The following is a 27,500-nucleotide window of genomic DNA, read 5'->3' as shown; positions in this document are numbered from 1 at the left end:
TAGGTTACTGTCATTCACCCAGTTCAATGTAACAGTGACAGGTTTAGGCTACTGTCATTCATATTCACCCAGATCAATGTAACAGTGACAGGTTTAGGTTACTGTCATTCATATTCACCCAGTTCAATGTAACAGTGACAGGTTTAGGTTACTGTCATTCATATTCACCCAGTTCAATGTAACAGTGATAGGTTTAGGTTACTGTCATTCATATTCACCCAGTTCAATGTAACAGTGACAGGTTTAGGTTACTGTCATTCATATTCACCCAGATCAATGTAACAGTGACAGGTTTAGGTTACTGTCATTCACCCAGTTCAATGTAACAGTGATAGGTTGTGTCAATAGGACCATGGGTGCAATAGGACCATGGGTGCAATAGGACCATGGGTGCAATAGGACCATGGGTGCAATAGGACCACGGGTTCAATAGGACCATGGGTGAAGCATGGAGGGACTCCTGACAGGTGGAGACCAGGTCCCTTTCTGAACTTCATCCAGTTTAAATACGTTGAAGGTGTTTCCTCAAGCTCTCCTTAGCTTACATCAGGTTTCTGACTTGGTGTCCTACTCTGCTGACCCACTGTACCCTTCAGTAAATGTCTAATTTAGTTCCTTATACATGGTTTGCCTTACTAGAAGACATGATCTGAATCATGCACCACAGCCTTAATTGCCATGTCCATCCCAGGCCACCATCTTCATCCTCAAAGTTCTAGGATGCATATCACACATCATGGAAGGTCCCCCTCTCAGACTGTACTATAGACACCATACTGCCCAGGCCTTCTCCCTCTCAGACTGTACTATAGACACCATACTGCCCAGGCCTTCTCCCTCTCAGACTGTACTATAGACACCATACTGCCCAGGCCTTCTCCCTCTCAGACTCTACTATAGACACCATACTGCCCAGGCCTTCTCCCTCTCCTCTCAGACTGTACTATAGACACCATACTGCCCAGGCCTTCTCCCTCTCAGACTGTACTATAGACACCATACTGCCCAGGCCTTCTCCTCTCAGACTGTACTATAGACACCATACTGCCCAGGCCTTCTCCCTCTCAGACTGTACTATAGACACCATACTGCCCAGGCCTTCTCCCTCTCAGACTGTACTATAGACACCATACTGCCCAGGCCTTCTCCCTCTCAGACTGTACTATAGACACCATACTGCCCAGGCCTTCTCCCTCTCAGACTGTACTATAGACACCATACTGCCCAGGCCTTCTCCCTCTCAGACTGTACTATAGACACCATACTGCCCAGGCCTTCTCCCTCTCAGACTATACTATAGACACCATACTGCCCAGGCCTTCTCCCTCTCAGACTCTACTATAGACACCATACTGCCCAGGCCTTCTCCCTCTCAGACTGTACTATAGACACCATACTGCCCAGGCCTTCTCCCTCTCAGACTGTACTATAGACACCATACTGCCCAGGCCTTCTCCCTCTCAGACTGTACTATAGACACCATACTGCCCAGGCCTTCTCCCTCTCAGACTGTACTATAGACACCATACTGCCCAGGCCTTCTCCCTCTCAGACTGTACTATAGAAACCATACTGCCCAGGCCTTCTCCCTCTCAGACTGTACTATAGACACCATACTGCCCAGGCCTTCTCCCTATCAGACTGTACTATAGACACCATACTGCCCAGGCCTTCTCCCTCTCAGACTGTACTATAGACACCATACTGCCCAGGCCTTCTCCCTCTCAGACTGTACTATAGACACCATACTGCCCAGGCCTTCTCCCTATCAGACTGTACTATAGACACCATACTGCCCAGGCCTTCTCCCTCTCAGACTCTACTATAGACACCATACTGCCCAGGCCTTCTCCCTATCAGACTGTACTATAGACACCATACTGCCCAGGCCTTCTCCCTCTCAGACTGTACTATAGACACCATACTGCCCAGGCCCCTCTCAGACTGTACTATAGACACCATACTGCCCAGGCCTTCTCCCTCTCAGACTGTACTATAGACACCATACTGCCCAGGCCTTCTCCCTCTCAGACTCTACTATAGACACCATACTGCCCAGGCCTTCTCCCTCTCAGACTGTACTATAGACACCATACTGCCCAGGCCTTCTCCCTCTCAGACTCTACTATAGACACCATACTGCCCAGGCCTTCTCCCTCTCAGACTGTACTATAGACACCATACTGCCCAGGCCTTCTCCCTATCAGACTGTACTATAGACACCATACTGCCCAGGCCTTCTCCCTCTCAGACTCTACTATAGACACCATACTGCCCAGGCCTTCTCCCTCTCAGACTGTACTATAGACACCATACTGCCCAGGCCTTCTCCCTCTCAGACTCTACTATAGACACCATACTGCCCAGGCCTTCTCCCTCTCAGACTCTACTATAGACACCATACTGCCCAGGCCTTCTCCCTCTCAGACTGTACTATAGACACCATACTGCCCAGGCCTTCTCCCTCTCAGACTCTACTATAGACACCATACTGCCCAGGCCTTCTCCCTCTCAGACTGTACTATAGACACCATACTGCCCAGGCCTTCTCCCTCTCAGACTGTACTATAGACACCATACTGCCCAGGCCTTCTCCCTCTCAGACTGTACTATAGACACCATACTGCCCAGGCCTTCTCCCTCTCAGACTGTACTATAGACACCATACTGCCCAGGCCTTCTCCCTCTCAGACTGTACTATAGACACCATACTGCCCAGGCCTTCTCCCTCTCAGACTGTACTATAGACACCATACTGCCCAGGCCTTCTCCCTCTCAGACTGTACTATAGACACCATACTGCCCAGGCCTTCTCCCTCTCAGACTGTACTATAGACACCATACTGCCCAGGCCTTCTCCCTCTCAGACTGTACTATAGACACCATACTGCCCAGGCCTTCTCCCTCTCAGACTGTACTATAGACACCATACTGCCCAGGCCTTCTCCCTCTCACCACCATACTGCCCAGGCCTTCAGGCCTTCTCCCTCTCAGACTGTACTATAGACACCATACTGCCCAGGCCTTCTCCCTCTCAGACTCTACTATAGACACCATACTGCCCAGGCCTTCTCCCTATCAGACTCTACTATAGACACCATACTGCCCAGGCCTTCTCCCTATCAGACTGTACTATAGACACCATACTGCCCAGGCCTTCTCCCTATCAGACTGTACTATAGACACCATACTGCCCAGGCCTTCTCCCTCTCAGACTCTACTATAGACACCATACTGCCCAGGCCTTCTCCCTCTCAGACTGTACTATAGACACCATACTGCCCAGGCCTTCTCCCTCTCAGACTCTACTATAGACACCATACTGCCCAGGCCTTCTCCCTCTCAGACTGTACTATAGACACCATACTGCCCAGGCCTTCTCCCTATCAGACTGTACTATAGACACCATACTGCCCAGGCCTTCTCCCTCTCAGACTCTACTATAGACACCATACTGCCCAGGCCTTCTCCCTCTCAGACTGTACTATAGACACCATACTGCCCAGGCCTTCTCCCTCTCAGACTCTACTATAGACACCATACTGCCCAGGCCTTCTCCCTCTCAGACTCTACTATAGACACCATACTGCCCAGGCCTTCTCCCTCTCAGACTGTACTATAGACACCATACTGCCCAGGCCTTCTCCCTCTCAGACTCTACTATAGACACCATACTGCCCAGGCCTTCTCCCTCTCAGACTGTACTATAGACACCATACTGCCCAGGCCTTCTCCCTCTCAGACTGTACTATAGACACCATACTGCCCAGGCCTTCTCCCTCTCAGACTGTACTATAGACACCATACTGCCCAGGCCTTCTCCCTCTCAGACTGTACTATAGACACCATACTGCCCAGGCCTTCTCCCTCTCAGACTCTACTATAGACACCATACTGCCCAGGCCTTCTCCCTCTCAGACTGTACTATAGACACCATACTGCCCAGGCCTTCTCCCTCTCAGACTCTACTATAGACACCATACTGCCCAGGCCTTCTCCCTCCAGACTGTACTATAGACACCATACTGCCCAGGCCTTCTCCCTCTCAGACTGTACTATAGACACCATACTGCCCAGGCCTTCTCCCTCTCAGACTGTACTATAGACACCATACTGCCCAGGCCTTCTCCCTCTCAGACTGTACTATAGACACCATACTGCCCAGGCCTTCTCCCTCTCAGACTCTACTATAGACACCATACTGCCCAGGCCTTCTCCCTCTCAGACTGTACTATAGACACCATACTGCCCAGGCCTTCTCCCTCTCAGACTGTACTATAGACACCATACTGCCCAGGCCTTCTCCCTCTCAGACTGTACTATAGACACCATACTGCCCAGGCCTTCTCCCTCTCAGACTCTACTATAGACACCATACTGCCCAGGCCTTCTCCCTATCAGACTGTACTATAGACACCATACTGCCTAGGCCTTCTCCCTATCAGACTGTACTATAGACACCATACTGCCCAGTCCTTCTCCCTATCAGACTCTACTATAGACACCATACTGCCCAGGCCTTCTCCCTATCAGACTGTACTATAGACACCATACTGCCCAGGCCTCCCCAACTGTAGCTCAGTTGGTAGAGCATGGCGCTTGTAACGCCAGGGTAGTGGGTTCGATCCCCGGGACCACCCATACGTAGAATGTATGCACACGTGACTGTAAGTTGCTTTGGATAAAAGCGTCTGCTAAATGGCATATATTATTATTATTATCAGACTCTACTATAGACACCATACTGGCCAGGGTCTGGTCACAGTTTACCAATTGTATCTGCTGTGTGGTCCTAATGGGCTGCGGACTTTTTCAAACAGCTATAATGTCCTCTCAGTTTACAGTAGTGACAGATTGCAGCGCTAAACCTACAGCTGTTGGAATTACGGGCACCCCCCACATCTGAAACAGGCTATAATGTCCTCTCAGTTTACAGTAGTGACAGATTGCAGCACTAAACCTACAGCTGTTGGAATTACGGGCACCCCCCACATCTGAAACAGGCTCTGATGTCCTCTTAGTTTACAGTAGTGACAGATTGCAGCGCTAAACCTACAGCTGTTGGAATTACGGGCACCCCCCACATCTGAAACAGGCTCTGATGTCCTCTCTCACTCCGCCCCCACAGGCCTACTATTGGGCGCAGTGAGATGAATGTCAGACAAAGTCTAAGGACATGGTCCCAGGGTGAAGCATGCAGACATTCTCTACAGCAGTCTCAGCCAACAAGGCTTTTTCCTACGTTGCTCTAAATGCCAGATTGGGCTCAGCCAAAAGGTACCATTGGAGAGACTCATTTAACCCCCCCCCCCCCCCCCCCACAAAACAATTCTGTCACTCAGCGTCGGCTCCAGCTGATCTCTAAAATTACAGAGATGAAACTGGATATAATCTGATCTGCCTTTCGGTTACAGTTATGAAAATGAACACTCTTCACACCTTCTGACAGAGCTGTGCTGAAATTCCTCTTCACACATACCACTATCACAACTCGTCTCAGAAAGCAGGGCTGGAATAAGGTCATGTAGAATATGACCCTTCACATACTCAGCAGCTCGATTCGTTTTGACATTATCAATGTCATTAACCCAAAAAACATTTCAGGCATTTCAGGAGCTGTCGTTTTCATCAACAAACTCCTCAACCTTCCCAAATAAAGACCTTATCACATCATTACCTTGACTTGGAAAAGTTGCAGTGTTGGATAGCCTGCTAGCTAACATAAAAAACACAATGCTCTTTTGGAGTTACGTTGTTGAGTAAAGCTGAATGAGCTATTAGCTAGCTGAGTAAGTGAAAGGTAAACTAAGAATAAAAAATACCACTCAAACTTTCTCAATTGAATTTGCTTTATTGGCATAACGTAACGATGCACATATTGCCAAAACTTATTTAGGATATTTACAATATCAAAATGAATAAATATGAGAATCAAATTATCAACGGGACAACAGTAACAACAATAACCAAGGGTCAAAATAACCTTCAACAATAACCATAAGCATACAGTAGAGGACATGTGCAGGTTGGTTGGTCTGTCAGACACTGTCCCTCATCTTATGGCAGGCAGCAATGTAGTGGGCTGCCAACCCACAGCTCTCTGTGTCCTCCCCCAACAGGACGGGTAGCCTACTCTCATCAGAGAGGTCTTCAATGTAGTGCGCTGCCAACCCACAGCTCTCTGCGTCCTCCCCCAACAGGACGGGTAGCCTATCCTCATCAGAGAGGTCTTTGAAACCTTGAATAAGGGTTTAAAATTGGGAAAATGACTAATTGTTTTGTATATTTGACATTTTTTCAGGAAATGCAGCTCCATCTCAGGTTCTGCTGTTGTTCAGTGGTTGCACAGCCTTTCCTCTACAGGGAGCCAGGTTCTGCTGTTGTGCAGTGGTTGAACAGCCTTTCATCTACAGAGAGACAGGTTTTCCTGTCTACCCTTCTCAATGGCAAGGCTGTGCTCACTGAGCCTGTACTTTGTCAAGGTTTTTCTAAGGTTTTGATCAGTAACCATGGCCATATAGTTAGCCACAGTGTACTGTCGGTTTAGGGCTAGATAGCACTGCATTTTGCTTTGTGCTTGTGCTTGTGTTTCCCAATAAGCAATACAGTTTTGTTTTGACTGTGTTGTAATTTGGTTTATCCTGATTGATTGGATGTTCTGGTCCTGAGGCTTCAGTATTTTAGTAGAACAGGTTTGTGAACTCAGCCCCAGGACCAGCTGGATGAGGGGACTGAGGCTTCAGTGTGTTAGTAGAACAGGTTAGTGAACTCAGCCCCAGGACCAGCTGGATGAGGGGACTGAGGCTTCAGTGTGTTAGTAGAACAGGTCTGTGAACTCAGCCCCAGGACCAGCTGGATGAGGGGACTCTTTTCTTTGCTCAGCTCTTGGCATTGCAGGGCTTGGTAATGATATGAGAGGGTGTCACTGTATTTTAGATGTTTCCAAAACTTAATGGCTCTTCTGAGTTTTTATTGTTAGTGAATATTGGCCTAATACTGCCATGCATGCAGTGTTTGTAGTTTTCCTCTGGACATGTAGGGTAATCTTACAGAACTCTGCATGCAGGGTTTCAATGGGGTGAGTGTCTGTGTGTGTGTGTGTGTGTGTGTGTGTGTGTGTGTGTGTGTGTGTGTGTGTGTGTGTGTGTGTGTGTGTGTGTGTGTGTGTGTGTGTGTGTGTGTGTGTGTGTGTGTGTGTGTGTGTGAGTGAGTGAGTGAGTGAGTGAGTGAGTGAGTGAGTGAGTGAGTGAGTGAGTGAGTGAGTGAGTGAGTGAGTGTGTGTGTGTGTGTGTGTGTGTGTGTGTGTGTGTGTGTGTGTGTGTGTGTGTGTGTGTGTGTGTGTGTGTGTGTGTGTGTGTGTGTGTGTGTGTGTGTGTGTGTGTGTGTGTGTGTGTGTGTGTGAGTGAGTGAGTGAGTGTGTGTGTGTGTGTGTGTGTGTGTGTGTGTGTGTGTGTGTGTGTGTGTGTGTGTGTGTGTGTGTGTGTGTGTGTGTGTGTGTGTGTGTGTGTGTGTGTGTGTGTGTGTGTGTGTGTGTGTGTGTTTATCTGTATATCTGTGTGTGTCAAGTTTATCAAAATCTAAGTCACCTAGACTACCACCACACTGTCACCTAGACTACCACCACACTGTCACTACCACCACAATGTCACCTAGACTACCACCACACTGTCACCTAGACTACCACCACACTGTCACCTAGACTACCACCACACTGTCACTACCACCACAATGTCACCTAGACTACCACCACACTGTCACCTAGACGACCACCACACTGGCATTAAGACAACCTCCACAATGTCATCTAGACTACCACCACACTGTCACCTAGACTACCACCACACTGTCACCTAGACTACCACCACACTGTCACCTAGACTACCACCACACTGTCACCTAGACTACCACCACACTGTCACCTAGACTACCACCACACTGTCATCTAGACTACCACCACACTGTCACCTAGACTACCACCACACTGTCACCTAGACTACCACCACACTGTCACCTAGACTACCACAACACTGTCACCTAGACTACCATAACACTGTCATCTAGACAACGACCACACTGGCATTAAGACAACCTCCACAATGTCATCTAGACTACCACCACACTGTCACCTAGACTACCACAACACTGTCACCTAGACTACCACCACACTGTCATCTAGACTACCACCACACTGTCATCTAGACTACCACCACACTGTCACCTAGACTACCACCACACTGTCACCTAGACTACCATAACACTGTCACCTAGACTACCACCACGCTGTCACCTAGACTACCACCACACTGTCACCTAGACTACCACCACACTGTCATCTAGACTACCACCACACTGTCACCTAGACTACCACCACACTGTCACCTAGACTACCACCACACTGTCACCTAGACTACCACCACACTGTCATCTAGACTACCACCACACTGTCACCTAGACTACCACCACACTGTCACCTAGACTACAACCACACTGTCACTACCACCACAATGTCACCTAGACTACCACCACACTGTCACCTAGACTACCACCACACTGTCACCTAGACTACCACCACACTGTCACTACCACCACAATGTCACCTAGACTACCACCACACTGACACCTAGACTACCACCACAATGTCACATAGACTACCACCACACTGTCACTACCACCACAATGTCACCTAGACTACCACCACACTGTCACTACCACCACACTGTCACCTAGACTACCACCACACTGTCACCTAGACTACCACCACACTGTCACCTCGACTATCACCACACTGTCACCTAGACTACCACCACACTGTCATCTACACTACCACCACACTGTCACCTAGACTACCACCACACTGTCACCTAGACTATCACCACACTGTCACCTAGACTACCACCACACTGTCACCTAGACTACCACCACACTGTCACCTAGATGAACACCACACTGTCACCTAGACTATCACCACACTGTCACCTAGACTACCACCACACTGTCAGCTAGACTATCACCACACTGTCACCTAGACTACCACCACACTGTCACCTAGACTACCACCACACTGTCACCTAGACTACCACCACACTGTCATCTAGACTACCACCACACTGTCACCTAGACTACCACCACACTGTCACCTAGACTACCACCACACTGTCACCTAGACTACCACCACACTGTCACCTAGACTACCACCACACTGTCACCAAGACTACCACCACACTGTCACCTAGACTACCACAACACTGTCACCTAGACTACCACCACACTGTCACCTAGACTACCACCACACTGTCACCTAGACTACCACCACACGGTCATCTAGACTACCATCACACTGTCACCTAGACTACCATAACACTGTCACCTAGACTACCACCACACTGTCACCTAGACTACCACCACACTGTCACCTAGACTACCACCACACTGTCACCTAGACTACCACCACAATGTCACCTAGACTACCACCACACTGTCATCTAGACTACCAACACACTGTCACCTAGACTACCACCACACTGTCACCTAGACTACCACCACACTGTCACCTAGACTACCACCACACTGTCACCTAGACTACCACAACACTGTCACCTAGACTACCACCACACTGTCACCTAGACTACCACCACACTGTCACCTAGACTACCACCACACTGTCATCTAGACTACCATCACACGGTCTGTCTCTCTGTCTCTCTGTCTCTCTGTCTCTGTGTATAACTGGAGTCTGTCTCTCTGTCTCTGTTTATAACTGGAGTCTGTCTCTCTGTCTCTCTGTCTCTGTTTATAACTGGAGTCTGTCTCTCTGTCTCTGTTTATAACTGGAGTCTGTCTCCCTGTCTCTCTGTCTCTGTTTATAACTGGAGTCTGTCTCTCTGTCTCTGTTTATAACCGGAGTCTGTCTCTCTGTCTCTCTGTCGCTGTGTATAACTGGAGTCTGTCTCTCTGTCTCTCTGTCTCTCTGTCTCTCTTTAGAACTGGAGTCTGTCTCTCTGTCTCTGTTTATAACCGGAGTCTGTCTCTCTGTCTCTCTGTCTCTGTGTATAACTGGAGTCTGTCTCTCTGTCTCTGTTTATAACTGGAGTCTGTCTCTCTGTCTCTCTGTCTCTGTTTATAACTGGAGTCTGTCTCTCTGTCTCTCTGTCTCTGTTTATAACTGGAGTCTGTCTCTCTGTCTCTGTTTATAACTGGAGTCTGTCTCTCTGTCTCTCTGTCTCTGTTTATAACCGGAGTCTGTCTCTCTGTCTCTGTTTATAACTGGAGTCTGTCTCTCTGTCTCTGTTTATAACTGGAGTCTGTCTCTCTGTCTCTCTGTCTCTGTTTATAACTGGAGTTTGTCTCTCTGTCTCTGTTTATAACTGGAGTGTGTCTCTCTGTCTCTCTGTCTCTGTTTATAACTGGAGTCTGTCTCTCTGTCTCTCTGTCTCTGTTTATAACTGAAGTCTGTCTCTCTGTCTATGTTTATAACTGGAGTCTGTCTCTCTGTCTCTGTTTATAACTGGAGTCTGTCTCTCTGTCTCTCTGTCTCTGTGTATAACTGGAGTCTGTCTCTCTGTCTCTGTTTATAACTGGAGTCTGTCTCTCTGTCTCTCTGTCTCTGTTTATAACTGGAGTCTGTCTCTCTGTCTCTCTGTCTCTGTTTATAACTGGAGTCTGTCTCTCTGTCTCTGTTTATCACTGGAGTCTGTCTCTCTGTCTCTCTGTCTCTGTGTATAACTGGAGTCTGTCTCTCTGTCTCTGTTTATAACTGGAGTCTGTCTCTCTGTCTCTCTGTCTCTGTTTATAACTGGAGTCTGTCTCTCTGTCTCTGTTTATAACTGGAGTCTGTCTCCCTGTCTCTCTGTCTCTGTGTATAACTGGAGTCTGTCTCTCTGTCTCTGTTCATATCTGGAGTCTGTCTCTCTGTCTCTCTGTCTCTGTTTATAACTGAAGTCTGTCTCTCTGTCTCTGTTTATAACTGGAGTCTGTCTCTCTGTCTCTGTCTCTGTTTATAACTGGAGTCTGTCTCTCTGTCTCTGTTTATAACTGGAGTCTGTCTCTCTGTCTCTCTGTCTCTGTGTATAACTGGAGTCTGTCTCTCTGTCTCTGTTTATAACTGGAGTCTGTCTCTCTGTCTCTCTGTCTCTGTTTATAACTGGAGTCTGTCTCTCTGTCTCTGTTTATAACTGGAGTCTGTCTCCCTGTCTCTGTGTATAACTGGAGTCTGTATCTCTGTCTCTCTGTCTCTCTGTCTCTGTTTATAACTGGAGTCTGTCTCTCTGTCTCTCTGTCTCTGTTTATAACTGGAGTCTGTCTCTCTGTCGCTCTGTCTCTGTGTATAACTGGAGTCTGTCTCTCTGTCTCTCTGTCTCTCTGTCTCTGTTTATAACTGGAGTCTGTCTCTCTGTCTCTCTGTCTCTGTTTATAACTGGAGTCCGTCTCTCTGTCTCTGTTTATAACTGGAGTCTGTCTCTCTGTCTCTGTTTATAACTGGAGTCTGTCTCTCTGTCTCTCTGTCTCTGTTTATAACTGGAGTCTGTCTCTCTGTCTCTGTTTATAACTGGAGTCTGTCTCCCTGTCTCTGTGTATAACTGGAGTCTGTATCTCTGTCTCTCTGTCTCTCTGTCTCTGTTTATAACTGGAGTCTGTCTCTCTGTCTCGCTGTCTCTGTTTATAACTGGAGTCTGTCTCTCTGTCGCTCTGTCTCTGTGTATAACTGGAGTCTGTCTCTCTGTCTCTGTTTATAACTGGAGTCTGTCTCTCTGTCTCTCTGTCTCTGTTTATAACTGGAGTCTGTCTCTCTGTCTCTCTGTCTCTCTTTATAACTGGAGTCTGTCTCTCTGTCTCTGTGTATAACTGGAGTCTGTCTCTCTGTCTCTGTTTATAACTGGAGTCTGTCTCTCTGTCTCTGTCTCTGTGTATAACTGGAGTCTGTCTCTGTCTCTGTTTATAACTGGAGTCTGTCTCTCTGTCTCTCTGTCTCTGTTTATAACTGGAGTCTGTCTCTCTGTCTCTGTTAATAACTGGAGTCTGTCTCCCTGTCTCTCTGTCTCTGGGTATAACTGGAGTCTGTCTCTCTGTCTCTGTTCATATCTGGAGTCTGTCTCTCTGTCTCTGTCTCTGTTTATAACTGAAGTCTGTCTCTCTGTCTCTGTTTATAACTGGAGTCTGTCTCTCTGTCTCTGTCTCTGTGTATAACTGGAGTCTGTCTCTCTGTCTCTGTTTATAACTGGAGTCTGTCTCTCTGTCTCTGTCTCTGTTTATAACTGGAGTCTGTCTCTCTGTCTCTCTGTCTCTGTTTATAACTGGAGTCTGTCTCTCTGTCTCTCTGTCTCTGTGTATAACTGGAGTCTGTCTCTCTGTCTCTGTTTATAACTGGAGTCTGTCTCTCTGTCTCTCTGTCTCTGTTTATAACTGGAGTCTGTCTCTCTGTCTCTGTTTATAACTGGAGTCTGTCTCCCTGTCTCTGTGTATAACTGGAGTCTGTATCTCTGTCTCTCTGTCTCTCTGTCTCTGTTTATAACTGGAGTCTGTCTCTCTGTCTCTCTGTCTCTGTTTATAACTGGAGTCTGTCTCTCTGTCGCTCTGTCTCTGTGTATAACTGGAGTCTGTCTCTCTGTCTCTCTGTCTCTGTTTATAACTGGAGTCTGTCTCTCTGTCTCTCTGTCTCTGTTTATAACTGGAGTCCGTCTCTCTGTCTCTGTTTATAACTGGAGTCTGTCTCTCTGTCTCTGTTTATAACTGGAGTCTGTCTCTCTGTCTCTGTTTATAACTGGAGTCTGTCTCCCTGTCTCTGTGTATAACTGGAGTCTGTATCTCTGTCTCTCTGTCTCTCTGTCTCTGTTTATAACTGGAGTCTGTCTCTCTGTCTCTCTGTCTCTGTTTATAACTGGAGTCTGTCTCTCTGTCTCTGTTTATAACTGGAGTCTGTCTCTCTGTCTCTCTGTCTCTGTTTATAACTGGAGTCTGTCTCTCTGTCTCTCTGTCTCTCTGTCTCTGTTTATAACTGGAGTCTGTCTCTCTGTCTCTCTGTCTCTGTTTATAACTGGAGTCCGTCTCTCTGTCTCTGTTTATAACTGGAGTCTGTCTCTCTGTCTCTGTTTATAACTGGAGTCTGTCTCTCTGTCTCTCTGTCTCTGTTTATAACTGGAGTCTGTCTCTCTGTCTCTGTTTATAACTGGAGTCTGTCTCCCTGTCTCTGTGTATAACTGGAGTCTGTATCTCTGTCTCTCTGTCTCTCTGTCTCTGTTTATAACTGGAGTCTGTCTCTCTGTCTCGCTGTCTCTGTTTATAACTGGAGTCTGTCTCTCTGTCGCTCTGTCTCTGTGTATAACTGGAGTCTGTCTCTCTGTCTCTGTTTATAACTGGAGTCTGTCTCTCTGTCTCTCTGTCTCTGTTTATAACTGGAGACTGTCTCTCTGTCTCTCTGTCTCTCTTTATAACTGGAGTCTGTCTCTCTGTCTCTGTGTATAACTGGAGTCTGTCTCTCTGTCTCTGTTTATAACTGGAGTCTGTCTCTCTGTCTCTGTCTCTGTGTATAACTGGAGTCTGTCTCTGTCTCTGTTTATAACTGGAGTCTGTCTCTCTGTCTCTCTGTCTCTGTTTATAACTGGAGTCTGTCTCTCTGTCTCTGTTAATAACTGGAGTCTGTCTCCCTGTCTCTCTGTCTCTGGGTATAACTGGAGTCTGTCTCTCTGTCTCTGTTCATATCTGGAGTCTGTCTCTCTGTCTCTCTGTCTCTGTTTATAACTGAAGTCTGTCTCTCTGTCTCTGTTTATAACTGGAGTCTGTCTCTCTGTCTCTGTCTCTGTGTATAACTGGAGTCTGTCTCTCTGTCTCTGTTTATAACTGGAGTCTGTCTCTCTGTCTCTGTCTCTGTTTATAACTGGAGTCTGTCTCTCTGTCTCTCTGTCTCTGTTTATAACTGGAGTCTGTCTCTCTGTCTCTCTGTCTCTGTGTATAACTGGAGTCTGTCTCTCTGTCTCTGTTTATAACTGGAGTCTGTCTCTCTGTCTCTCTGTCTCTGTTTATAACTGGAGTCTGTCTCTCTGTCTCTGTTTATAACTGGAGTCTGTCTCCCTGTCTCTGTGTATAACTGGAGGCTGTATCTCTGTCTCTCTGTCTCTCTGTCTCTGTTTATAACTGGAGTCTGTCTCTCTGTCTCTCTGTCTCTGTTTATAACTGGAGTCTGTCTCTCTGTCTCTGTTTATAACTGGAGTCTGTCTCTCTGTCGCTCTGTCTCTGTGTATAACTGGAGTCTGTCTCTCTGTCTCTCTGTCTCTGTTTATAACTGGAGTCTGTCTCTCTGTCTCTCTGTCTCTGTTTATAACTGGAGTCCGTCTCTCTGTCTCTGTTTATAACTGGAGTCTGTCTCTCTGTCTCTGTTTATAACTGGAGTCTGTCTCTCTGTCTCTCTGTCTCTGTTTATAACTGGAGTCTGTCTCTCTGTCTCTGTTTATAACTGGAGTCTGTCTCCCTGTCTCTGTGTATAACTGGAGTCTGTATCTCTGTCTCTCTGTCTCTCTGTCTCTGTTTATAACTGGAGTCTGTCTCTCTGTCTCTCTGTCTCTGTTTATAACTGGAGTCTGTCTCTCTGTCGCTCTGTCTCTGTGTATAACTGGAGTCTGTCTCTCTGTCTCTGTTTATAACTGGAGTCTGTCTCTCTGTCTCTCTGTCTCTGTTTATAACTGGAGTCTGTCTCTCTGTCTCTCTGTCTCTCTTTATAACTGGAGTCTGTCTCTCTGTCTCTGTGTATAACTGGAGTCTGTCTCTCTGTCTCTGTTTATAACTGGAGTCTGTCTCTCTGTCTCTGTCTCTGTGTATAACTGGAGTCTGTCTCTGTCTCTGTTTATAACTGGAGTCTGTCTCTCTGTCTCTCTGTCTCTGTTTATAACTGAAGTCTGTCTCTCTGTCTCTGTTTATAACTGGAGTCTGTCTCTCTGTCTCTCTGTCTCTGTGTATAACTGGAGTCTGTCTCTCTGTCTCTGTTTATAACTGGAGTCTGTCTCTCTGTCTCTCTGTCTCTGTTTATAACTGGAGTCTGTCTCTCTGTCTCTGTTTATAACTGGAGTCTGTCTCTCTGTCTCTCTGTCTCTGTTTATAACTGGAGTCTGTCTCTCTGTCTCTGTGTATAACTGGAGTCTGTATCTCTGTCTCTCTGTCTCTCTGTCTCTGTTTATAACTGGAGTCTGTCTCTCTGTCTCTCTGTCTCTGTTTATAACTGGAGTCCGTCTCTCTGTCTCTGTTTATAACTGGAGTCTGTCTCTCTGTCTCTGTGTATAACTGGAGTCTGTATCTCTGTCTCTGTTTATAACTGGAGTCTGTCTCTCTGTCTCTGTTTATAACTGGAGTCTGTCTCTCTGTCTCTGTTTATAACCGGAGTCTGTATCTCTGTCTCTCTGTCTCTGTTTATAACTGGAGTCTGTCTCTCTGTCTCTGTTTATAACTGGAGTCTGTCTCTCTGTCTCTGTTTATAACCGGAGTCTGTATCTCTGTCTCTCTGTCTCTGTGTATAACTGGAGTCTGTCTCTCTGTCTCTGTTTATAACTGGAGTCTGTCTCTCTGTCTCTCTGTCTCTGTTTATAACCGGAGTCTGTCTCTCTGTCTCTCTGTCTCTGTGTATAACTGGAGTCTGTCTCTCTGTCTCTGTTTATAACTGGAGTCTGTCTCTCTGTCTCTCTGTCTCTGTTTATAACTGGAGTCTGTCTCTCTGTCTCTGTTTATAACTGGAGTCTGTCTCTCTGTCTCTGTTTATAACTGGAGTCTGTCTCTCTGTCTCTGTTTATAACTGGAGTCTGTCTCCCTGTCTCTGTGTATAACTGGAGTCTGTCTCTCTGTCTCTGTTTATAACCGGAGTCTGTCTCTCTGTCTCTCTGTCTCTGTTTATAACTGGAGTCTGTCTCTCTGTCTCTCTGTCTCTGTTTATAACTGGAGTCTGTCTCTCTGTCTCTCTGTCTCTGTTTATAACTGGAGTCTGTCTCTCTGTCTCTGTTTATAACTGGAGTCTGTATCTCTGTCTCTCTGTCTCTCTGTGCATAACAGACTCCTGTCTCCAGAATTGTTCACACCAGACCTCTCCAGATGTTTCAGTATCTCATAGTGTCCCAGTCCATTTATTCCTTTAATAAGATGCTTAGAAAAAACAACAACAATAACAACAACAGGTAGCTAATAAAATTGTCCCATTAGTCAGTGGATCTATTTCTCTCTCTTTAACACAAACCAGCTCTGTCTCTCTCCCCATTGGTCTGTGAGATGTGTAATCAATCCTCATTGGCTGGTGATTCCACACCACACCCTCTCCACGGAGCAGCAGCCTGTTGCCATAGCAACCTTGGGGGTCAGGGTTTAGAAGCGTGTCTCAGGTCATGTGGGCGGTGACCTATGAAGCCCCTCCCCCTGACGGGCCCACAGACAATCCCAGCGTCCGAGAGTCAAAAAGGAAGTTGGCCTGCTGGTCTCCATTGAGCGTGCACAGACTGTCCATCAGGGTTCCACTGGGGGAGGAGCCAAGGAGAGGGTTCTGATTGGCCACAGCAGCACAAGAAACCGCCATCTTGTCTGGGTTGGCTGCGATGTTAGTGGGGGGGTTGGAGTAACCGTAGAGACCGTAGTGGGGTGAATGGAGGCAGATACTACCGTAGCCCTGGCGTGGTAGAGGATGCAGGTAGCCAAACTGAGAGGGGGGTGGGGACATGGAGCAGAATGCTGACGGTCTTCGCACCACAGGAAGGGGGAAGGGGGAGGCGGGGTTGACATTGTGATGGAGGGGGTGTGTTGGTCGGCTGCAGGTGTCGTCCAGGGGAGAATGAGGGCACACCTTGAATGGGGAGGAGCAAGGAGAAGAGGAGAGCAGGTGAGATGGGACTCCATGCGACCCCGGGACTCCTGCAGGGAGACAGACAGGGGTTAGAGACACCAGTATCATTATAGACAGACAGGGGTTAGAGACACCAGTATCATTATAGACAGACAGGGGTTAGAGACACCAGTATCATTATAGACAGACAGGGGGTTAGAGACACCAGTATCATTATAGACAGACAGGGGTTAGAGACACCAGTATCATTATAGACAGACAGGGGTTAGAGACACCAGTATCATTATAGACAGACAGGGGTTAGAGACACCAGTATCATTATAGACAGACAGGGGTTAGAGACACCAGTATCATTATAGACAGACAGGGGTTAGAGACACCAGTATCATTATAGACAGACAGGGGTTAGAGACACCAGTATCATTATAGACAGACAGGGGTTAGAGACACCAGTATCATTATAGACAGACAGGGGTTAGAGACACCAGTATCATTATAGACAGACAGGGTTAGAGACACCAGTATCATTATAGACAGACAGGGGTTAGAGACACCAGTATCATTATAGACAGACAGGGGTTAGAGACACCAGTATCATTATAGACAGACAGGGGTTAGAGACACCAGTATCATTATAGACAGACAGGGTTAGAGACACCAGTATCATTACAGACAGGGGTTAGAGACACCAGTATCATTATAGACAGGGGTTAGAGACACCAGTATCATTATAGACAGACAGGGGTTAGAGACACCAGTATCATTATAGACAGACAGACAGGGGTTAGAGACACCAGTATCATTATAGACAGACAGGGGTTAGAGACACCAGTATCATTATAGACAGGGGTTAGAGACACCAGTATCATTATAGACAGGGGTTAGAGACACCAGTATCATTATAGACAGACAGGGGTTAGAGACACCAGTATCATTATAGACAGACAGACAGGGTTAGAGACACCAGTATCATTATAGACAGACAGACAGGGGTTAGAGACACCAGTATCATTATAGACAGACAGGGGTTAGAGACACCAGTATCATTATAGACAGACAGACAGGGGTTAGAGACACCAGTATCATTATAGACAGACAGGGGTTAGAGACACCAGTATCATTATAGACAGACAGACAGGGTTAGAGACACCAGTATCATTATAGACAGACACCAGTATCATTATAGACAGGGGTTAGAGACACCAGTATCATTATAGACAGGGGTTAGAGACACCAGTATCATTATAGACAGACAGGGGTTAGAGACACCAGTATCATTATAGACAGACAGACAGGGGTTAGAGACACCAGTATCATTATAGACAGACAGGGGTTAGAGACACCAGTATCATTATAGACAGGGGTTAGAGACACCAGTATCATTATAGACAGAGACACCAGTATCATTATAGACAGACAGGGGTTAGAGACACCAGTATCATTATAGACAGACAGGGGGTTAGAGACACCAGTATCATTATAGACAGACAGGGGGGTTAGAGACACCAGTATCATTATAGACAGACAGACAGGGGTTAGAGACACCAGTATCATTATAGACAGACAGGGGTTAGAGACACCAGTATCATTATAGACAGACAGGGGTTAGAGACACCAGTATCATTATAGACAGACAGGGGTTAGAGACACCAGTATCATTATAGACAGACAGGGTTAGAGACACCAGTATCATTATAGACAGACAGGGGTTAGAGACACCAGTATCATTATAGACAGGGGTTAGAGACACCAGTATCATTATAGACAGACAGGGGTTAGAGACACCAGTATCATTATAGACAGACAGACAGGGGTTAGAGACACCAGTATCATTATAGACAGACAGGGGGTTAGAGACACCAGTATCATTATAGACAGACAGGGTTAGAGACACCAGTATCATTATAGACAGGGGGTTAGAGACACCAGTATCATTATAGACAGACAGGGGTTAGAGACACCAGTATCATTATAGACAGAGAGACAGACAGACAGGTTAGAGACACCAGTTCAGAGACACCAGTATCATTATAGACAGACAGACAGGGTTAGAGACACCAGTATCATTATAGACAGGGGTTAGAGACACCAGTATCATTATAGACAGGGTTAGAGACACCAGTAGAGACACCAGTATCATTATAGACAGGGTTAGAGACACCAGTATCATTATAGACAGACAGGGTTAGAGACACCAGTATCATTATAGACAGACAGGGGTTAGAGACACCAGTATCATTATAGACAGACAGGGGTTAGAGATACCAGTATCATTATAGACAGGGTTAGAGACACCAGTATCATTATAGACAGACAGGGGTTAGAGACACCAGTATCATTATAGACAGGGGTTAGAGACACCAGTATCATTATAGACAGACAGACATGGGTTAGAGACACCAGTATCATTATAGACAGACAGACAGGGGTTAGAGACACCAGTATCATTATAGACAGACAGACAGGGGTTAGAGACACCAGTATCATTATAGACAGACAGGGGGTTAGAGACACCAGTATCATTATAGACAGACAGGGGTTAGAGACACCAGTATCATTATAGACAGACAGGGGGTTAGAGACACCAGTATCATTATAGACAGACAGGGGTTAGAGACACCAGTATCATTATAGACAGACAGGGTTAGAGACACCAGTATCATTATAGACAGACAGGGGTTAGAGACACCAGTATCATTATAGACAGACAGGGGTTAGAGACACCAGTATCATTATAGACAGACAGGGGTTAGAGACACCAGTATCATTATAGACAGACAGACAGGGTTAGAGACACCAGTATCATTATAGACAGACAGACAGGGGTTAGAGACACCAGTATCATTATAGACAGACAGCAGGGTTAGAGACACCAGTATCATTATAGACAGACAGACAGGGTTAGAGACACCAGTATCATTATAGACAGACAGGGGTTAGAGACACCAGTATCATTATAGACAGACAGGGTTAGAGACACCAGTATCATTATAGACAGACAGTATCATTATAGACAGGGGGTTAGAGACACCAGTATCATTATAGACAGACAGGGTTAGAGACACCAGTATCATTATAGACAGACAGGGGTTAGAGACACCAGTATCATTATAGACAGACAGGGGTTAGAGACACCAGTATCATTATAGACAGACAGGGTTAGAGACACCAGTATCATTATAGACAGACAGGGGTTAGAGACACCAGTATCATTATAGACAGGGGGGTTAGAGACACCAGTATCAGACAGGGGTTAGAGACACCAGTATCATTATAGACAGACAGGGGTTAGAGACACCAGTATCATTATAGACAGACAGGGTTAGAGACACCAGTATCATTATAGACAGACAGGGGGGTTAGAGACACCAGTATCATTATAGACAGAGAGACACCAGTATCATTATAGACAGACAGGGGTTAGAGACACCAGTATCATTATAGACAGACAGGGGTTAGAGACACCAGTATCATTATAGACAGACAGACAGGGGTTAGAGACACCAGTATCATTATAGACAGACAGGGGGTTAGAGACACCAGTATCATTATAGACAGACAGGGGTTAGAGACACCAGTATCATTATAGACAGACAGGGGTTAGAGACACCAGTATCATTATAGACAGACAGGGGTTAGAGACACCAGTATCATTATAGACAGACAGACAGGGTTAGAGACACCAGTATCATTATAGACAGACAGGGACAGACAGACAGGGTTAGAGACACCAGTATCATTATAGACAGACAGGGGTTAGAGACACCAGTATCATTATAGACAGACAGGGGTTAGAGACACCAGTATCATTATAGACAGACAGGGGTTAGAGACACCAGTATCATTATAGACAGACAGGGGTTAGAGACACCAGTATCATTATAGACAGACAGGGGTTAGAGACACCAGTATCATTATAGACAGACAGGGTTAGAGACACCAGTATCATTATAGACAGACAGGGGTTAGAGACACCAGTATCATTATAGACAGGGGTTAGAGACACCAGTATCATTATAGACAGACAGGGTTAGAGACACCAGTATCATTATAGACAGACAGGGGTTAGAGACACCAGTATCATTATAGACAGACAGGGGTTAGGGGTATTAGACAGACACCAGTATCATTATAGACAGACAGGGTTAGAGACACCAGTATCATTATAGACAGACAGGGGTTAGAGACACCAGTATCATTATAGACAGACAGGGGTTAGAGACACCAGTATCATTATAGACAGGGGTTAGAGACACCAGTATCATTATAGACAGACACCAGGACAGGGTTAGAGACACCAGTATCATTATAGACAGACAGGGGTTAGAGACACCAGTATCATTATAGACAGACAGACAGGGTTACAGTATCACCAGTTAGAGACATTATAGACAGACAGGGTTAGAGACACCAGTATCATTATAGACAGACAGGGGTTAGAGACACCAGTATCATTATAGACAGGGGTTAGAGACACCAGTATCATTATAGACAGGGGTTAGAGACACCAGTATCATTATAGACAGACAGGGGGTTAGAGACACCAGTATCATTATAGACAGGGGTTAGAGACACCAGTATCATTATAGACAGGGGTTAGAGACACCAGTATCATTATAGACAGACAGGGTTAGAGACACCAGTATCATTATAGACAGACAGGGGTTAGAGACACCAGTATCATTATAGACAGACAGGGTTAGAGACACCAGTATCATTATAGACAGGGGTTAGAGACACCAGTATCATTATAGACAGACAGACAGGGGTTAGAGACACCAGTATCATTATAGACAGACAGGGGTTAGAGACACCAGTATCATTATAGACAGGGGTTAGAGACACCAGTATCATTATAGACAGACAGGGGTTAGAGACACCAGTATCATTATAGACAGACAGGGGTTAGAGATACCAGTATCATTATAGACAGACAGGGGTTAGAGATACCAGTATCATTATAGACAGGGGTTAGAGACACCAGTATCATTATAGACAGACAGGGGTTAGAGACACCAGTATCATTATAGACAGACAGGGGTTAGAGACACCAGTATCATTATAGACAGGGGTTAGAGACACCAGTATCATTATAGACAGACAGGGGTTAGGGACACCAGTATCATTATAGACAGACAGACAGGGGTTAGAGACACCAGGACAGGGGTTAGAGACACCAGTATCATTATAGACAGACAGGGGTTAGAGACACCAGTATCATTATAGACAGACAGGGGTTAGAGACACCAGTATCATTATAGACAGGGGTTAGAGACACCAGTATCATTATAGACAGGGGTTAGAGACACCAGTATCATTATAGACAGGGGTTAGAGACACCAGTATCATTATAGACAGACAGGGGTTAGAGACACCAGTATCATTATAGACAGACAGACAGGGGTTAGAGACACCAGTATCATTATAGACAGACAGGGGTTAGAGACACCAGTATAATTATAGACAGACAGGGGGTTAGAGACACCAGTATTATTATAGACAGACAGGGGTTAGAGACACCAGTATCATTATAGACAGACAGGGGTTAGAGACACCAGTATCATTATAGACAGGGGTTAGAGACACCAGTATCATTATAGACAGGGGTTAGAGACACCAGTATCATTATAGACAGACAGGGGGTTAGAGACACCAGTATCATTATAGACAGGGGTTAGAGACACCAGTATCATTATAGACAGGGGTTAGAGCCACCAGTATCATTATAGACAGACGGGTTAGAGACACCAGTATCATTATAGACAGACAGGGGGTTAGAGACACCAGTATCATTATAGACAGACAGGGGTTAGAGACACCAGTATCATTATAGACAGGGGTTAGAGACACCAGTATCATTATAGACAGACAGACAGACAGGGGTTAGAGACACCAGTATCATTATAGACAGACAGGGGTTAGAGACACCAGTATCATTATAGACAGGGGTTAGAGACACCAGTATCATTATAGACAGACAGGGGTTAGAGACACCAGTATCATTATAGACAGACAGGGGTTAGAGATACCAGTATCATTATAGACAGACAGGGGTTAGAGATACCAGTATCATTATAGACAGGGGTTAGAGACACCAGTATCATTATAGACAGACAGGGGTTAGAGACACCAGTATCATTATAGACAGACAGGGGTTAGAGACACCAGTATCATTATAGACAGAGACACCAGTATCATTATAGACAGGGTTAGAGACACCAGTATCATTATAGACAGACAGGGGTTAGAGACACCAGTATCATTATAGACAGACAGACGGGGTTAGAGACACCAGTATCATTAAAGACAGACAGACAGGGTTAGAGACACCAGTATCATTATAGACAGACAGACAGGGGTTAGAGACACCAGTATCATTATAGACAGACAGGGGGTTAGAGACACCAGTATCATTATAGACAGACAGGGGTTAGAGACACCAGTATCATTATAGACAGACAGGGGTTAGAGACACCAGTATCATTATAGACAGACAGGGGGGTTAGAGACACCAGTATCATTATAGACAGACAGACAGGGGTTAGAGACACCAGTATCATTATAGACAGACAGACAGGGGTTAGAGACACCAGTATCATTATAGACAGACAGGGGTTAGAGACACCAGTATCATTATAGACAGACAGACAGACAGGGGTTAGAGACACCAGTATCATTATAGACAGGGGGTTAGAGACACCAGTATCATTATAGACAGACAGGGGTTAGAGACACCAGTATCATTATAGACAGACAGGGTTAGAGACACCAGTATCATTATAGACAGACAGACAGGGGTTAGAGACACCAGTATCATTATAGACAGACAGACAGGGGTTAGAGACACCAGTATCATTATAGACAGACAGGGTTAGAGACACCAGTATCATTATAGACAGACAGGGTTAGAGACACCAGTATCATTATAGACAGACAGGGGTTAGAGACACCAGTATCATTATAGACAGACAGGGGTTAGAGACACCAGTATCATTATAGACAGAGAGACACCAGTATCATTATAGGGGGTTAGAGACACCAGTATCATTATAGACAGACAGGGGTTAGAGACACCAGTATCATTATAGACAGACAGACAGGGGTTAGAGACACCAGTATCATTATAGACAGACAGACAGGGGTTAGAGACACCAGTATCATTATAGACAGGGGTTAGAGACACCAGTATCATTATAGACAGGGGTTAGAGACACCAGTATCATTATAGACAGGGGTTAGAGACACCAGTATCATTATAGACAGACAGGGGTTAGAGACACCAGTATCATTATAGACAGACAGGGGTTAGAGACACCAGTATCATTATAGACAGACAGGGGTTAGAGACACCAGTATCATTATAGACAGGGGGTAGAGACACCAGTATCATTATAGACAGGGGTTAGAGACACCAGTATCATTATAGACAGACAGGGGTTAGAGACACCAGTATCATTATAGACAGACAGACAGGGGTTAGAGACACCAGTATCATTATAGACAGGGGTTAGAGACACCAGTATCATTATAGACAGGGGTTAGAGACACCAGTATCATTATAGACAGACAGGGGTTAGAGACACCAGTATCATTATAGACAGACAGGGGTTAGAGACACCAGTATCATTATAGACAGACAGGGGTTAGAGATACCAGTATCATTATAGACAGGGGTTAGAGACACCAGTATCATTATAGACAGACAGGGGGTTAGAGACACCAGTATCATTATAGACAGGGGTTAGAGACACCAGTATCATTATAGACAGACATGGGTTAGATACACCAGTATCATTATAGACAGACAGGGGTTAGAGACACCAGTATCATTATAGACAGACAGGGGGTTAGAGACACCAGTATCATTATAGACAGACAGGGGTTAGAGACACCAGTATCATTATAGACAGACAGGGGTTAGAGACACCAGTATCATTATAGACAGACAGGGGTTAGAGACACCAGTATCATTATAGACAGACAGGGGGTTAGAGACACCAGTATCATTATAGACAGACAGGGGTTAGAGACACCAGTATCATTATAGACAGACAGGGTTTAGAGACACCAGTATCATTATAGACAGACAGACAGGGGTTAGAGACACCAGTATCATTATAGACAGGGGTTAGAGACACCAGTATCATTATAGACAGGGGTTAGAGACACCAGTATCATTATAGACAGACAGGGTTAGAGACACCAGTATCATTATAGACAGACAGGGGTTAGAGACACCAGTATCATTATAGACAGACAGGGGTTAGAGACACCAGTATCATTATAGACAGACAGGGGTTAGAGACACCAGTATCATTATAGACAGACAGGGTTAGAGACACCAGTATCATTATAGACAGACAGGGGTTAGAGACACATTATAGACAGTTATATCATTATAGACAGGGGTTAGAGACACCAGTATCATTATAGACAGGGGTTAGAGACACCAGTATCATTATAGACAGACAGGGGTTAGAGACACCAGTATCATTATAGACAGACAGGGGTTAGAGACACCAGTATCATTATAGACAGACAGGGGTTAGAGACACCAGTATCATTATAGACAGACAGGGGGTTAGAGACACCAGTATCATTATAGACAGACAGGGGTTAGAGACACCAGTATCATTATAGACAGACAGACAGGGGTTAGAGACACCAGTATCATTATAGACAGACAGGGGTTAGAGACACCAGTATCATTATAGACAGACAGGGGTTAGAGACACCAGTATCATTATAGACAGACAGGGGTTAGAGACACCAGTATCATTATAGACAGCAGGGGTAGAGACACCAGTATCATTATAGACAGACAGGGGTTAGAGACACCAGTATCATTATAGACAGACAGGGGTTAGAGACACCAGTATCATTATAGACAGACAGGGGTTAGAGACACCAGTATCATTATAGACAGACAGGGGTTAGAGACACCAGTATCATTATAGACAGACAGGGGGTTAGAGACACCAGTATCATTATAGACAGACAGGGTTAGAGACACCAGTATCATTATAGACAGACAGGGTTAGAGACACCAGTATCATTATAGACAGAGAGACACCAGTATCATTATAGACAGACAGGGGTTAGAGACACCAGTATCATTATAGACAGACAGGGGTTAGAGACACCAGTATCATTATAGACAGACAGGGGTTAGAGACACCAGTATCATTATAGACAGACAGACAGGGGTTAGAGACACCAGTATCATTATAGACAGACAGGGGTTAGAGACACCAGTATCATTATAGACAGACAGGGGGTTAGAGACACCAGTATCATTATAGACAGACAGGGGAGACACCAGTTAGAGACACCAGTATCATTATAGACAGACAGGGGTTAGAGACACCAGTATCATTATAGACAGACAGGGGTTAGAGACACCAGTATCATTATAGACAGACAGGGGTTAGAGACACCAGTATCATTATAGACAGACAGGGGTTAGAGACACCAGTATCATTATAGACAGACAGGGGTTAGAGACACCAGTATCATTATAGACAGACAGGGGTTAGAGACACCAGTATCATTATAGACAGACAGGGGTTAGAGACACCAGTATCATTATAGACAGACAGGGGTTAGAGACACCAGTATCATTATAGACAGACAGGGGTTAGGGACACCAGTATCATTATAGACAGACAGACAGGGGTTAGAGACACCAGTATCATTATAGACAGGGGTTAGAGACACCAGTATCATTATAGACAGACAGACAGGGGTTAGAGACACCAGTATCATTATAGACAGACAGGGGTTAGAGACACCAGTATCATTATAGACAGACAGGGGTTAGAGACACCAGTATCATTATAGACAGACAGGGGTTAGAGACACCAGTATCATTATAGACAGACAGGGGTTAGAGACACCAGTATCATTATAGACAGACAGGGGTTAGAGACACCAGTATCATTATAGACAGACAGGGGTTAGAGACACCAGTATCATTATAGACAGACAGGGGTTAGAGACACCAGTATCATTATAGACAGACAGGGGTTAGAGACACCAGTATCATTATAGACAGACAGGGGTTAGAGACACCAGTATCATTATAGACAGGGGTTAGAGACACCAGTATCATTATAGACAGGGGTTAGAGACACCAGTATCATTATAGACAGGGGTTAGAGACACCAGTATCATTATAGACAGACAGGGGTTAGAGACACCAGTATCATTATAGACAGACAGGGGTTAGAGACACCAGTATCATTATAGACAGACAGGGGTTAGAGATACCAGTATCATTATAGACAGGGGTTAGAGACACCAGTATCATTATAGACAGACAGGGGGTTAGAGACACCAGTATCATTATAGACAGGGGTTAGAGACACCAGTATCATTATAGACAGACAGGGGTTAGAGACACCAGTATCATTATAGACAGACAGGGGTTAGAGACACCAGTATCATTATAGACAGACAGGGGTTAGAGACACCAGTATCATTATAGACAGACAGGGGTTAGAGACACCAGTATCATTATAGACAGACAGGGGTTAGAGACACCAGTATCATTATAGACAGACAGGGGTTAGAGACACCAGTATCATTATAGACAGACAGGGGTTAGAGACACCAGTATCATTATAGACAGACAGGGGTTAGAGACACCAGTTAGAGACACACCAGTATCATTATAGACAGACAGGGGTTAGAGACA

The 27,500-nt window shown here is 45.5% G+C and overlaps 1 protein-coding gene across 1 annotated transcript in view; it reads right to left on the bottom strand.

Moving 5' to 3' along the window:
• Nucleotides 1-16,081: 16,081 nt before the first annotated feature.
• The window catches only part of LOC124026093 (T-box transcription factor TBX18-like), a 35,825-nt gene continuing 24,406 nt past the window's right edge, over nucleotides 16,082-27,500 (bottom strand). The window contains exon 3 of the mRNA XM_046339265.1: nucleotides 16,082-16,872. Coding sequence (XP_046195221.1) covers nucleotides 16,367-16,872 — 506 coding nt within the window. The 3' untranslated portion in view covers nucleotides 16,082-16,366. The remainder of the gene's footprint in view (nucleotides 16,873-27,500) is intronic.

This window comes from Oncorhynchus gorbuscha, unplaced genomic scaffold (genome assembly GCF_021184085.1).
Source record: "Oncorhynchus gorbuscha isolate QuinsamMale2020 ecotype Even-year unplaced genomic scaffold, OgorEven_v1.0 Un_scaffold_2583, whole genome shotgun sequence".
In the NCBI taxonomy this organism is placed as follows: Eukaryota; Metazoa; Chordata; class Actinopteri; order Salmoniformes; family Salmonidae; genus Oncorhynchus; species Oncorhynchus gorbuscha.
This window is presented reverse-complemented; position numbering and strand designations above follow the sequence as displayed.